General features: G+C 38.7%; 1 protein-coding gene across 1 annotated transcript; it reads left to right on the forward strand.

Annotated features, from left to right (window-relative positions):
* Window positions 1-1,136: 1,136 nt before the first annotated feature.
* LOC131237827 (protein VASCULATURE COMPLEXITY AND CONNECTIVITY-like) lies at window positions 1,137-5,535 on the forward strand. The gene is made up of 3 exons (XM_058235840.1): window positions 1,137-1,332; window positions 3,207-3,412; window positions 4,941-5,535. The coding sequence occupies exons 1-3, from the start codon at window positions 1,234-1,236 to the stop codon at window positions 5,158-5,160; spliced, it is 525 nt and encodes a 174-aa protein (XP_058091823.1). The 5' UTR covers window positions 1,137-1,233; the 3' UTR covers window positions 5,161-5,535.
* The last annotated feature ends 10,993 nt before the right edge of the window (window positions 5,536-16,528 follow it).

The raw sequence follows: 16,528 nt of genomic DNA on the forward strand, positions 1-16,528 counted from the left end.
GGTTCTTTAATTTTTAGAACTGGAACAGGAACCAGTGCGCTTTAGAACCGAACCAAACCAGACCGTTTGGTCGGTTCCGATCCGGTTCCACAATTTTACCGGTTCAATGTGCACCTCTAGTGTGGTCTACTTGAGTTTTGGATATACTTCAATTTTAACCTTGTGCCCTAAAATGAGCATATAAAAAGGATGGATGGGACACATACATCACAGTCGGCCTAACAAAATTTATCCAGTCTCCATGTTGGTGGGAAAGATGGTCATGCACGGCGAGTTGCGGTACCTTGCCTTTAGACCATCACTTCTCCCCGAAGTGAAGGATGGTATAATTCCATATGGTGGCACACAGCTCAATAACAGCGAGCTCGCCTGTTCTTCCGACAGTCGAGTGTACCGTACGCCATGGTGCGCAGTTTAGCACATGGCGTATGAATGACATGAAAGCCGTGTATCCAAAAAGTCAAAAAAGTTTCAAACTGCATCATTTTAGAACATGACCTTTTTTTCGTATAAAATAACAAATTGGGAGTTGGGGCCCATAAGAAAAACACAGTACCCCTTTTAAATCCATCTCAGCCGTTCATCCTAGTGAATTCTCTCTCCAGCCTACGATGCCAATCTTTCCTTGTCCCCCATGGAAGGAATCCGATCGGAAAGAAGAAAAGGTGAAAACGAAAGAAAGCGCCGAAACCTGTAAAGACCAAAAGAACCTTTCGTTCTCATTCTCTTATTACAGCTAATACTTAGCTTAAAGATAACTGATTGTTATTCGCAAGAGTACAATCCACGTTAATCATACTCTCTCAAATGCGACAATGAGCCACACGTGCGTAAGATCCAACCCGTTCCTATAGTGGGCCCTACTTGTCATGATCATACGGTTAAAATGCAAGCTGGTATGTTAATCAGGTGAGCCACTTGTTTATGGATGAAAATTGTATGAGCGCCGCATTCAACACACCCAATGGATGATCAGACCGGCTTGATTTTTTAGATGGGACAAACGAATAGGGCCCACGTGATAAACGGTCCAGATCATGTACAGATGGTAATGAGTCCAGGTAATAAGAGTAAGATATAAGGTGGCCATGTTATTTTAGTTTAAAGGCTACGCCTTTATTCTTATTCTCTTCTATCAGTTGAAGAGATCTTTCCCTCCTCTTTTTTCTTACTGATAAGAAATCATTCATTTCCCTCTGCTTTCCTTCTTCAGAAGCTTCACATCCGTGAAAAATGGCGAAAATTGGAGGAGCGTTCATCTGCCTGGTGATCATCATCATGGACATTGTAGCTGGAATCCTAGGCATCGAAGCCGAACTTGCTCAAAACAAGGTAATTTTTTAACTTTAAAAAATAAAAATAAAAATAAATACTGAGTAGAGAGCAAAGATCGAACCGGATGGGACTCGATTGAGTCTGAGTCGACTCGGACAAATGGGCAATCTATGGGAGTACCTGCCAATGTGGGGGCATTCATTGAGTGGGGCCGCTCTGAATTTTTCATGGCAAAAAAAATCAAGGTGGTCCACTCATTAGCTGGGCCCCACCAAGTGTGTGATCTTGATCTCCCACACGTGGCACGCCTGCTGACGGCTTACATTCATGCATAGGGACACGGATTGCCTGCAACGAGGTGGCGCAGGAAGTTCCCGCACTCGGAAGCTAGGTGGGGTCCACTGTGATGTTTGTGAACAATCCACTCCGTTCATCCATTTTTAAAGATCATTTCAGCATGTGGAACAAAAAATGAGATGGACCCAAAACTTAAATGGGCCAGACGAGAGGAAATAGTGAAGTTTGAATGACCACCGTTGAAGCATTCATAGGGCTACAGAATTTTTATATCAAGTTAATGTTTTTTGTATAATCAGTTCATCCTAGTCAGAATGACCTTATGAACAGTTTGGATGGCATATGTACATCAAGATATACTACAGAAAGGCTTCAACGGTAAGCATTTCTTTCCCCACCTTTTCCTTTCGTGTCGCATACTTGAGTTTTAGATCCAACTAAATTTTGGTCTGAAACACTAAAATGATCTTCCAAAATGGATGAACGGGGTGGATTTTATCAAAAACATCACAGTCGGCCCCACGTAGCTTCCTAGCTTAGGAGCTTCCCGCACAGTTAAATTGCTTTAGGTACCGTACCATATGATGCTTGGCCCAAGAGTTTCAACCGTAGGTTCGGGTGTTTTCTAGCACGTAGAAGTGAGGCTCATTTAATGATCCAAGTCGTTGGTATGATGGATCACACTGAACATAGTAGATGTACCAGAAATCAACTAGATAGGAAAATCCTAACGCTTCAATCAGTGACCACACGATAACCGTGAAGAGTGATATAGAAACTGTCCATAGCCACGAAAGAGAGCAGTTTTAGTAAATGGACCATCCAATGCAGAAAGAATCATTTCAACGGTTAGGATCTCTGAAACATGGGTCACATTGGACTGACTGAAAATCCAAGCATCCCATAGACGTGTGTATGGATAAAGCGAGTTTACTTAAAGGGTGCAATGTAGTTCTGTACTGTAGTTTCCACCACACACGTTTGTATGTTGATCGGAACCACTGATTAAGTGGGCCATCGTATAGATCAGCCACAGCCTAAATGTTTCTGTGACTGGGCAATCCGAACCCCTAATCCTTATGGGTGTCGCTTGTTGAATGTATGGATCTTTGCACGCATTTTCCTTAGCTTTAAGGTTAACCGTCCATTTAAGGTTGGTCATTGGATGGCTGAGACTAAAGATATATATGGTCCTAATCCCTGCACTTATCTGCAGGGATTATGAGGATGAATGGACGGTGGATGATCAAATGCACACTATATATGGTCTATAGTCCACGGATTTTATACTACTGAAACACATGGATCTGACCGAAAACTCGGACGGAGAGGATTCGGATTCGGTACTGACCCAAGTACCCACGTCGGTTCTGGAAAAGCTCTGTGGACCCCACCATGATGTATGTGTTTTATCAATGCCGTCCATCCATATTTCCAGCTCATTTTGGGGCACGAGCTCAAAAATGAGACAGACCCAAATCTCAGGTGGACCACACCACAGGTAACATGGTGTTTGAACCCCCACCATAAAAAAATTCCAATGTGCCAAGACATGTTCATAGCATCACCCAACTCATGAACGGTCCAGATCTCATGAAATAAAAGTATTTATTTATCATTTTTTTCTTTTACAGGTAAAACATTTAAGGTTCTTAGTTTTCGAATGTAAAGAGCCAAGCGAACAAGCTTTCACGCTAGGGCTAGCTGCAGCAGGACTCCTAGCCTTGGCGCATGTCATTGCTAACCTGCTCGGGGGGTGCATCTGTATCTGGTCTCAAGAAGATTTTAAAAATTCCTCAGCTAACAAGCAATTGGCAGTTGCCTGCCTTGTTTTCTCATGGTAACGTCTTTTATTTCTTCTTTTTTCTTTTAATTTTCAGTCCATTTAATAGCCTCTTGGCCCCACTTGATTACCATCAAACTTTTATTTGCATATAATTTCTTGAATACGTCTCTCCAACCTTTTGATAAGGTCACAAAGACATGAATGAATGGTCCACACAAATATCAATCTGATTTGAGCCTGTGCACTAGTTTTATAGTGAATTGGCTTGATTTATGGCCAAGTTGAGTTAAATTGGCCGATTTCAAGTTAAGTCACTGAATTTTATCACTATGGTTGCACCGACCGTTGTTTGGTATGTACATGTAGACACATCGGTATTGTGGGCATGCAACGTGCTTGCATATCAATATTAGCACATGAGTATATTTTTAGTGTTAAGGTCCCCCTGATATGCATTATGCATTGATACGCCATTATCTAATAGCTCGAGCTTGAAGAGAAAGAGGTTATTTGACATAGCATCAAAATAAAAGATTCTCTCTTTGAATCCTGACAGCACCAAATACAGTTCTATTATATTAATGCCTTTTTATTAATATCTTTTACAAAAATCAGGTTAAAATCATTTTATTAAGATGGCCTAATCAACACTAATGACTATTTTGTTCCTTTATATAAATCTTCATCTTTTGCTTCACTGGAATTAGTGTTACTGTCGAAATAATAGTTTATAGTTGTTGAGCTGTGGGTTTTGTTATCTTTCACTGTATATGTGCAAGAAGTTGCAGTTTCTATCGTACCAATCCCTTCATCACAGGGAGGGACGCACTTAAAAGGTGCATCCATCAATGGTCAGGTTTCCACTTTTTTTTTATGGACGCGGATTGCGTCCCCCTTCTACATTTGGATTGGTGTAGGTGGGGGCTCTATGGGGCCACCATAATATGTATTTTAAGCACATTATTCATCCATTTTTCTAGATCATTTCAAGGCATGAGAGCAAGAAATGAAATAAATCAAAGGCTCAAGTGGACCACAAAGTAGGGTCCTTGGGCACCATGGAAGTTTTGCATTAAGTTGATATTTTTATTTTCCCTTCATTTCTATCCTATAAACATTATGATGGGCCCTACAAAGGTTTCAACAACTAGCGTCATTATACCTACTGTTTATTGTGGCGTGGTCCACTTGAGCCTTGGATTTGCTGCATTTTTACTCTGGTGCCCTAAAATGATCCCGAAAAAAATGGATGGTCGGCTTGGATAAAACCCATACATTGTGATGGCCCCCACATAGTGCCTGGCATCCATTTTTATCACTTACAGGAATTCTAACTATTTTCGAAATTTGGTGGTACACCTAACATGTTTAATCATAATAATTAAGAATTGGGATCCTCTGCTTATCACCAACAGGAAAAACCTATTTGTTATAATGTGATTGGACCACATCATCACATATTGCATTTATGGCAGTAGAGCTAACAGCAACAGTGATGATGTGGGTCAATCGCAATGCAGAAAAATGGAACCCAGCCAAGTTTGCTATTACTCATTAATCAACTTGGTGTCTGCCAAATCAGGATCATATTAGCAATTGGATTTGGGGTGCTGGTCATCGGAGCAATGTCGAATTCAAAGTCGCGGCGGGCCTCTTGCGGGATGTCACACCATAACTTCTTATTCATAGGAGGAATTCTCTGTTTCGTCCATGGTATCTTCTGCGTTGCCTATTACGTTTCTGCCACTGCTGCTTACGGAGAGCAACACAAAAGCCATGGAATGGATCAAGGTAGGGTTTGATTCTTGAAGTGGAACAGCATCACGTGGTTCTCCCTCCCTTTAGTCAAAATGATCAATGTACCCTTTTCGTCCCATCAGATGAACGGCTGATAACTGATCTCATTTTGTCATTTTAATGTGAGAAAATTCAGTAGTAAGTGTGTTTGTGTCTGTCCATCAGGAATATTGATATGGCCCACCATCACGTGGACAGGACTTAACAAAAAATATATATATTTGCCATGACAGGATAATCTTAACCTTACATTCACGTGGGTTTTGCTTTATGTATTTGGAGCTTTTGTTCGTTTTTTCAACGACATCATATCAGTTGTCCATTCGCCGCTCATTGATGTGATCGCTACCAAAGTCTACCATCGCAGATTTTTGGGGCTATGGTCTATACCTATGATAAGGAGGCACTTAAAATTTCGCGTCCATGTTTATCCATTCATGTGGGTGGGACCCTGACCGTGGGGCCCACCTTGATGGCATTTTTCCCGATGACGTTATAGTGTGGCCCAAAAATGAAGCAGATCCAAATCTCAGGTGGACCACACCACAGGAAAGGGTTATCAATGACCATTGAAAAAAATCATGGGCTGCAAACTTTTTTTAGATTAAGCTGATATTTTTGTGTTTTCCTTTCATCTAAGCCTGTGTGACATTATTAACAGGTTGGATGGCAAATAAACATTACGGTAGAATTTAGGAAGTTTTTAATGGTGGGCGATTCGATGACCATTGTTTTCGGTAGTGTGGTCAACCTGATATTTTTATCTTCTTCATTTTTTTGGACTCATACCTAAAATGAGTTGGCAAAACAGATGTACGGTGTAGATATTCAATGCATGCATCAAAGTTGGCCCTATGGTCAAGGTCCCACCCACATTGCTGTATCCAGGTCAAAGTTAAGTCAGAGTCCATGTGTTTCAGTTTAAATGTATGATGAACCAAAATTTACATTTACTCGATTTTATGACTGTTGGGTTGCTGGAGATTTATCAGACAGTTAAAAAAATTAAAATAACAATAACACCCTTTTTTCAAGTGTCCACAAATCAGAAGCTCCATAGTTTCGACAAAAATTTCAATACCGTTGACAGAGTGTGATGGATACTGCGCGGTCACCTTGAAACTGTCAGTGTGTCATGTAAGTAATTTCGTGATGATACCCCGCAATCACCGGGAAATTATAAGCATGTCATATAAGTAATTTTTGTTGAACTATCCAAGATATCATATTGCGATATAGGATAAATTAAGTATGTTGGATTTCTTGTATACAAATGCAATGGAATATAATATAATATAATTTGATCATAGGATCCATTTCCAGAATTTTTCTTTTATAATAATATTAAATTTCTACAATATAACAATGCGTGTTGATTATGGAGATTATACCTACACACAATATGCACAGAGAAGATGTATGCGATGTTAATATGTTAATGTCGATCTCATAAGCCAATGAGTCTCTCCTTGATCTATCCCATTACTTGAGAATTGAGATAGCCCAACGTCTAATGTTATAATAGGTGCGCAGGAAGACGTATATCATCCACACAAGTGAACCATATGTGAGGATAATCGAATAGGATGAAGTCGATGTCCACTCTCTCATATACTTTCTCACACTCACACGTCCCAAGGTTAGCTCTTCCCCTCTTTTGGGATAGAATCATATAAATAAGAAGTTAGGGTTTTAGGGGTGCACTCGGAATGGTGCTCAGCCACCTTACGAACTTCAATGTAGCTTACTGTGAAGGAAGCCCGTCAATCCACATCATCTATGCACTGAAAATTCAATCCCTATACTGTCATGGTGTATCCACTAATGATCATATCTCATGTCAAGTAAAAGTGAATATTCAAATCTAGGCCATCAAGTTATCGTTAAGTGCCTTCAAAATAATTTTAATGGTTAAAACAAAATTCCAATGGTTAAAAACCTTTGAAATTTTGATAAAAATATTTGAAGTGTTGGGCTTATCAGAAAAATCACTTGATGACCGCTGATCTATTCAGATCGAAGCCATAAACGTGTTCCTAAGCAAACCAACGAATCCCTTGTTAACCCATATAAGAATCAACGACTCTTTATGGAAGTACCTAGCTACAACCACTTTATTGGCCCATGCATGAACCTCATGGGAAGATTCAAAGACGAGCAATCAATATTGTGAACTTTACACGTCCTCAGGCCTAAGGATCAAACCATCTTTCACCAAGTCCTGATATCACAATCAAAGTTCAAGCTAATGAGCTCCTAGATTGTTGACTTGATCTCGATCCACTAATGTAAGTAACCAAATGTTCGAATATATATCCTTTATTCATTGCACACTCACACTCTTGTGCAAGGTAAGTATAAGGCATAAACTAACACGAAGTTGGCTCCCGATGGTGGAGACTATCCATCTTGACCCAAGTCAGTCCCCACACACGAGATGATCATATATCTTTTGAACTGATATCCACATGTGTCTAGTCACATGTGGCAGTCATGGTCTACTAAGGTATTGAGATCCATAGACCACGATTCTCCCAAGTCAATGATCGTCATGTCTAATCTCATGTTCTCAAGGACTATCGAAGGAATCACTCATCAACAAACCCAATAAATTAGAGTAAGACTAAAAAATTGTCTAAGGCATAGCATATATCCCATCTAGGACCCATGGTCACCACAATCAATGGCTAAAATCTGCCCAATTACACCCATGTGGCCAGTGAATAAGAGCACGAATGGTTTTTTAGGGCACTAACTCCAACAATGTCAAGAACCATCTCATGGATGACAAGGAATAAAGGAAATCAAGCTAAAAGGTTTATTGAAGAGCATAGTTTGAATATAGTTTTCAATAGCTTATACCTTTACAACCAATTATTTGTTTTATATTAATAATATGTGATTGGAAAACCATCGACAAGTTCTACATGTCGGCCAATGCCAAAGGCAATTGTCCTTTAATGGTTTTCCAAAAATATTTCATCTTAAGGGCTAATTTTTTGAGCTTTGTAATTTATTAATTTTTTGTAACTGTATTTTTCTATTTTTAAGTTATTTACAATTTTGAGTCTTATAATAGCTTCCTGAGTGAAGGATTTTTCTTTATGTCACAGAGGTAACCAATAGAACCGTCGGTTCAAATGTTGAGAATCTAACATCGGGACCACCCGACATGTTTGGGATGAGTCCCTGCCGTTCATTCAACACTACTACAACCGAAGCATGCATTCGTCGCTTTAGGTCTTTCACCTAGAAGATCAACCACTGATGGATCAAATTGAACCGAATAAACTACTCGATCAACGGGTTCCGCATAAACCGGTCCCCCCTAGCATTGGTATTTGACCACTTGACTAAAACCAATTCTTCTTGGGAAAGGTTGATTGATGAGTTGTTTCTTTTCCAAGTCTCTATTTAAGTCATGCAAAAGAAAAATAAATAAAAAAATCGAGTCAATTTAGAAGTTGCTTACTAATTTTGGGTGAGTTTATTATTTTAGAAAAGTTTATTATTTTGAAAAATAAAAAATTGATGAATTTGAGGTTTAGGATATGTACAAGGAGTTTTGTAAAAGAACTTTATTTAGATTTTTATTAATTTTATCTATTATTTCTAGAGATTCCTTTCTCCTTCTACATTCAAAAATTATCATTGGGAGACAACCACCACACATGCGAGTGCACATAATCAAGTTGTCATTTACTAACATGTTTTTCGGTTTTAAAACTCAACTTTAATTGTTTTTCATGTATGCAGTGCTCACATATACCTAAATCAAAAATTTTAAAACTAGGAACTAAACCCTGTTAAAGAATTACATTCATACAGCGTTTGCTCATGTGGTTTAGGCACGTATGTCACGAACATGCTAACGTAAAATCCGCTACAAACATTGCAGCTCCACCCGATATAGTATTTATTAAATATGTAAAAAATGTTTTCATTCCTCTGCGCCTTCATAACAGTGAGTGCCTTCTTAGAAACTTTTAAGATACATTTGTAACTAACGAATTTGTATCCAAGTTCCTCAAGAGCTCCTCAAGATATTAGATTCTTTCTTAAGTCTAGAACGTGTCTTATATTGGCCAGAGTACACTCTATCCCATCATACATTCTAATGTGAACCAAACCAATTCTTATTATCGTACAGGCATTATCGTTGCCCATAAGAATTGGGCCACCATCATACTCACTATACGTGGTAAACTAACACTCTCATATCCAAAATCTACTCGTTATATAAGTAACCGACTCTAGATATTGAAAACACGTTACAACCACTCTTCCCTTCATTGAATTCCGTTGAATTGGCTTCCTTCAGCAAATCATCTAATTTCTCCTCCTCCTAGATTTTGGGATTTATACAATCCTTCTTCATATGTCCTATCTTGCCACAATTCTAGCACTTCAACTTTCATTTGTCTTTCGACTTGGACCTTAATTGCGACTTCTCATTTTCTCGCTTAGATGATCTTCCTTTAGCAACCAGTGCACCTGTAGAAGGACATTCTCCTCTGTTATTTCTTCTCAACTACTTCAACTGAAGGGATGGGATAACGGTATCAAAGTCCAAGGTATCCCTACCATAACACGTAGTATCCACCATACACTTGTAAAAATTAGAAAGGGACGTCAATAAGATTAGGGCATTGTCTTCTTCATCGATCTTCACCTCTAAACTTATCAGTTTACAAATTAGTTTGGTGAAGGCATTGATGTGCTTAGAGAGATCTGACCAATCCGCCATCTTCAGATTATAAAATTGTCTCTTCAAATACAGGCGATTGGAAAGCGATTTCGTCATGTAGATGCTCTCCAACTTTACCCATGATCTTACAGTGATCATCTCAGTAATGATATTATATAGGACTTCATCGGCCAAAGATAATTGAATTGTGTTAATCACCCTTAGATCAAGTTTATCCCAATCTTTTTCTTTCATCGATTCAAGATGTTTTTCTTTTCCAATTAGGGTGTGTTGAAACCCTTACTGAATTAGGAGGGCTTTCATCTCCAACCTCCACAATTCAAAGCTGTTTTTACTTACGAATTTCTTTCTCTCAAACTTCACATTCAATCCCCTCGATGTCATGTTTCAGATTCAATCTAAAAACCTAACATCCGCTCTAATACCACTTGTTGGGAACACAACAAGTACTAACACAACTTGCCGAGCATTGAAGCAACCTTAAACAGAATCAAACAATACAATAGATAACAAAAATTCAAGCAAGCATAGAGAACACATGAATTTTATGTGGAAAAATCCATGCGAGAAAAAACCACGACACAAAACGACAAACAATTCATTATAATCAAAAGTTACAAGAGATATAATAAATAACATATTTGAAACCTTAGATTTCCTTTCAAAACCCTCTCTCTGCATTAAACACTCATTTCTTAACCCTAATCCCATATTACAAAGGCTTATATAAACTTTTCGTACGTAATTAGAAACAAGACCCGCACTTACACACAACTTGCACACACTTGTGCGTTTCGTCGGTCTACCCAATTGGGCCTTTGGTTGACTAAGATATCAACAGGAACAATTAGTCAACCGAAACAAACCTCAGTTGACTGGCAGAGGAATGGAGTCTGTCAGTCAACCAACACAGGACTCCATCGCCCAGAAAGGCCTTCTCTGTCAAATTAAAGGCACTCAATCAATGATAATTTTGTGATCATTTATCTATTTTCATGTATACAATATGTTGTTGGAAAGTTATCAACAAGTTTTATATGCTAGCCAATGTCTAATGCCATTGACCACTGAATGATTGTCCAAAATAGATCTCGTTTTAGGTATTAGTTTGAATATAAAGTAAAATTTTACTTTTTAAAATAAATTATAAGTGTTTATTATTTTTAGAGAATTTAGGGTTTGGAGGTCTTGAAATAGCTTAAAATCCTTATTTAAGTCATATAAATTATTTTGAGTTAGTTTAAAAATCGTTTATTATTATTATTTTTAAAATGTTTACTATTTGAGAGAATGTTAAATTTAGAGTTTATGGCCTATATGAGAGACATTGTAGATTAACTTTATTCAAACTTTTCAAAATAATGTTAATTTCATCTCTCATTTTTAGAGATTTATATCTTCTTGTGAATTAAAGGGTTAATCATGAAAAGAAAATAGTGATATCTTCTCTTTATACACTTGCCAACTACGTCATATAATCATATTGATGGACATTAATTGAATTGAATGATTAAAATGACAAATATTTATTAGGTGCACACAAATTAGAGGTTAAATTAGTGATGCCGAACGACAACTTGTTCAGGTGCTTAGAAGATTTGGACTTTAGTAGGTTAAACAATATTTCAATGACAACTCTGAAGTTAAATGTAACTTTGGATTCTGTGTTTGGATGGTAAAATTTTGGAATACTTTTAAGGGTCGTTTGGCACCATGGATTTAGGGGGATTTGAGGGGGTTTCAAATCCCCTAGTTGTTTGGCCGCATAAAGTAAATGGGGGTTTCAAATACACAGTGTTTCAAATCCCCTCAAAGAGGGGATTTGAAATCCACCATGAGAGCTTGGATTACACCTAAAATCATTTCAATAGTTGCATATGGAACATGTGTGTCACCATACTATTATTCTATTGGACACATGGCCCACTAATGATATCCAAAAACAATAGATTATGAATGGCATCACCATTAATTACTTTAATATACTGATTAGCACCGTCCAGACATTGTCCATATAAATCAATGGTTTAAAACCATTGGTTAGTCACTTGGACATGATCTTGTGCCTGTGGCCCATCCGAGACTTAGAATTTCATCATTTTTGGGCAAAGCATGTATTTCAGTAGGCTTATTACAACCATTGTGTCCAACACTACATATGTCACTAATTAGAGCTATTAAAGTTGATTTAGTAATTAAATTAAAACCCCTATAAATATACCTTGCATAGCTACTTTTGGATTAAAGTTGATTCACAATAGGAGGATTTCAAATCTGGTTCTGAATCCGGGGGTTCCAAATCCACGCTCCCAAACAGGCCCTTAAGATGTTATAAGACGATAAATTAATTGATTTCATATGCCAGAAGCGACAGGAATAGGGCTCAAGATGAACATGGGTGGTCCAATTATTATAGGGTGATCAAAAGTGGGCCATTCATTGTGTTATAAGTATATGGATCATCCACCATGCCATCCAACCGTTGATTGGCCATCTCAAACACATTTTAATTGAACAACCTAACCATGCTATTAATGGATTCGAAATGAATGGTCCGTACAATTCAGACTGTAAAAATTATGATCTTTTTTTTTGGGGGGGATCTTGGCTGTCGATCATGTGGGACTCACCTTTGATTGCACATCTGTCACAAAAATCACTTTGGTGAAATGATCCTAACCATAAAACTAGCGGTTGGGGAAATGGATGGTCTACATTGATCATAGTAGAAAATGTTCCATCATTGATTTGGACCATCCACCATGTGGGGCCCACCTATGATTACCCATATTTCTCAAAAGTAACTTCATTAATGAATGATCCTAACCATCCTACTATTGGGAAAACAGATTGGCCCACTATTAACTAACCATCCCTTTAAAAAAGTCACTTTGATAGGATGATCTTAGTCATCTAACTAGTGGTTGGGAAAATAGATGGCCCACATTGATCATACTAGAAACAGTCCAATCATTAACAACCACTACCCATCATGTGGGCCCACCTTTGATTACTCATCCACATCAAAGATCACTTCGATGAGATGATCCTAACCATTCGACTAGTGGTTAAGATAATAGATGGTCCATATTGATCATACGGGAAAATATTTGACCATTGATCTAGACCATCCATGATGTCAACATGCCCATCTCTCTCAAAAATCACTTTGGTTGGATGATCCCACCATATGATTAGTGGTTGGAAAAATGGATGACCCACATTGATCATAATAGAAATGGTTTAGCCATTGGTATGGACCATCCATCATATGGGATCCACCTTTGATTGGTCAGTCATCTCAAAAATCAATTCAATTGGATGATCTTAACCATCCTACAAGTGGTTGGGGTTCAACCATTGGTTTCGACCATCCATCATGTGAGATGCAACTTTGATTGCCCATCCCTCTCAAAATTACTTTAATCAGATGATCCTAACCATCCAACTGGTGCTTGGGGAAATGAATCATCCCTACTGATCATACCAGATAAAGGTTCATCACTGAAATTCACCATCCATTGTGTGGGCCCACCTTTAATTGCCAATCCCTCTCAAAAATAACTTTTATCGGATGGTTAAGATAATAAATTCCTACGAAAATGGGACGTTCTACTAGAAAAATCTAGAAATTGATTTGGACCATCAATCGTACGGACCCACATTTGTTGCCCATCATTCTCAAAAATAACTTTGATCAGGTGATCTAACCATCTTATCAATACATTATAAAATTTAAAATAGATGGTCCATATTCATTATATTAGAAAAGGATAGTCCATCATGTGGGGCCTACCTTTGGTGTTATCTTGTGATGAGAGGGGAAGAAACGTACACGATTCCCATTTGTTGCAACCCGTTGCTACTGCGGTTGCTAGACCTACGCATCCAAACAGGACGCGGATTGGATACTGGCACTGACTCGCTATTGGACGGTGCTCTGTGGGGCCCACCATGATGTAAGTGTTTTTAACTTTTTCAACTGATCTGATGGTCTATAAAAGCGACACGTCGGTGGGAATGAAAGAGTTGTATGTGAAAGTCCACATACAATAATGTATGCGAACAGGTTTTAGTAAAGGAAACGACATGTAAGGCGATGTACTAGGACATATAAAGCCAAGCAAGTTCTGTGGGACTGTGGGTCATGGACAAAGCAAACTTAAGGCCCACCAGATGGACAGTCTTGATCATCTAACCATGAGCCATAGGCCATGGACCTCAAGAACAGTGATGATAGAATCTCTCCTTTTTGAGTCAGGCTCAGATGATCAGATCATGGTCCAGATCAAGAGAATTTCACCTTGTGGACCACTTCCAGGGTTCAAAAATTTAAAAAAATCCATGATCATACAATCTCAACCACCCAACATCATCACTGAATGTGAGTATTCTAACTAATATTTATGGTAACATTCTTTTGTGGACCAACAATAGGACAGTTTGGGATAATCTAACCATTGTGATTTAATAATGTGGTCCAGATCAATCATGGGACCAACCCAATGAATGGCCTTCACAGAGTGGTCCACAAACTGCCAAAGGGGGCCCAACAAATAGGAAGCGGATTGGCTGGTGTACCACACGCCACTACACCAGCTGTATAGCTGGTGTAGATACGTGTCGTGCGAAGACGAGCGTCGAAGCTCGTCGAGCTTCGAGTTGTACGAACGGTTCAAAGGAGATCAAAGTTACATGGCCCCACAATGATGAATTTATTATATCCACACCGTTAATCCATTTTTCGAGATCATTTTAGAGTATTATACAAAAAATAATCATATCCAAATATCAAATGGACCACACCAAAAATAGCAGCGAGGATAATGACTTTCACCGTTAAAAAATTTTTACAGCCCACCATAACGTTTATTTTCCATCCAATCTGTTATTAGGTCACAAATACATGGATGAAGAGGAAAAACAAATTTCATATTGATCCGAAACTTCTGTGACCCCCAAAAGGGTTTCAATGGTAGACGTTCAATCCCCCGCTGTTTTTTTGCAGTGTGGTCGAATTGATCTGTAGATCTGTTTTATTTTTCAGTTCAAGCCTTAGTACGAGCTCGGCAAATGGATAAACGATTTGGATATAACACATACCTCATGATGGGACCCACAGAACTTGCTGACGTCAATACACCAGCTATATAGAGCCCCGGTCGGGAAACAACTTCAGCTGGAAACGGGAACGGCAGGGTTAGCTTATACAAGCAAAGGACGCCGATTAAGTACTCAAGAGTAAACTATGGCCCATAGTAATGCATGTCTCTTATCCACGCCGTCCATCCGTTTTATCTGTTCATTTTAGAGCATGAGCCCAAATTCTAAATATATCCAAAGCTAAAGTGGACTACACCATAGGAAACAAGGGGATAATGACGTAGACAGTCGAAACCTTCCTAGAACCTCATAAGGTCACACAGACATGGACGAAAAGAAAACACAAATATTAGCTTGATCCAAAACGTCTGTGGCCTCCACGAAGTTTTCAACGGTTGGATTGGAGGTGTTCAATTCCCACTGTCTCTTATGGTGTGGTCCACTTGAACTTTGGATATGCTTCAATTTTGGGCTGATGAAGTAAAATGAGCTCGAAAAACGGATGAATGGTGTGGATAAGACACTTGGGCCAGAGTTTACTCAATAAACCATCTACCTTCACCAGCAAAACAAAAATCTCAAGGTGCAAAAGGCTTTCGCACTAAGTTAATGAAGCTACGTGGGGCCACCTTGATTTTTTATTTTATTTTTTTTTTATAAATCCACCCCTTTCATCCATTTTTCCAACTCATTTTAGGACATGAGACCAAAACCGTGGAGGATCCAAAGCTCAAGTGGGCCACACGATAGAAAAAAGTTAACATTGAATGATCACCGTTGAAACATTCGTATGGCTATAGATAAGTTTTGTATCAGGGTAATTTTTAGTGTTTTCAGTTCATACCAGTGAGAATAGCCTTTATAAACAGTTTAGGTGTCATATTAACATCAAGGTGGAACTCAAGAAGGTTTCAACAGTAGGCATTTCTTTCTCCACTTTTCCCTCTTGTGTGGCCCGCTTGAATTTTGGATCCACCTCATTTTCTGTTTTATACTGTAAAATGAGCTGTCAAAACGGATGGACGGGATGGATTTATTAAAAACCATTAAGTGGCCCATCTATCACAGGAACTTGGCGCCCCCTAATCCGCGTCCACATAACACTGTCCGTGTTTTGTGGACACTGATTGCTTACTAAACGGGGACTACGGATTGCAGCGGGGCCACCCTGATGTTTGTGATAAATCCACTCCGTCCATTGATTTTCCCAGCTCATTTTAGGACATGAAAACAAAAATCGAGGCCGATCCAAAATTCAAGTGGGCCACATGAGAGGAAAAAGTGGGATTGAACAATCACCATTGAAACATTGGTACGGCCACAGAAGTTTTGTATCAGGATAAGGTTATTGTATTTTCAGTTCATCCCAGTAGGAATGAACTTATAAACGGTTTGGATGGCATATAAACATCAAGGTGGACCCAGGAAGGATTCAACAGTAGCCATTTCTTTCTCTACTCTTCCCGCTCTTGTCGCTCTCTTGAGTTTTGGATGGGCAAAATTTCCTGCGAAAGGCTTTCTCACGTAATCCGCGTCCATAACAACATGGAAAGGTTGAAATC

The sequence above is a fragment of the Magnolia sinica genome, chromosome 1 (assembly GCF_029962835.1).
Source record: "Magnolia sinica isolate HGM2019 chromosome 1, MsV1, whole genome shotgun sequence".
NCBI classification, from domain to species: domain Eukaryota; kingdom Viridiplantae; phylum Streptophyta; class Magnoliopsida; order Magnoliales; family Magnoliaceae; genus Magnolia; species Magnolia sinica.

Excerpts from the sequence above, each read along its gene's own strand:
- LOC131237827 (XM_058235840.1), top strand. The coding sequence starts at position 1,234 with ATGGCGAAAATTGGAGGAGCGTTCATCTGCCTGGTGATCATCATCATG. Across the intron at positions 1,333-3,206 it reads CCGAACTTGCTCAAAACAAG|GTAAAACATTTAAGGTTCTT; the intron begins GTAATTTTTTAA and ends TTTCTTTTACAG. Across the intron at positions 3,413-4,940 it reads GCCTGCCTTGTTTTCTCATG|GATCATATTAGCAATTGGAT; the intron begins GTAACGTCTTTT and ends CTGCCAAATCAG.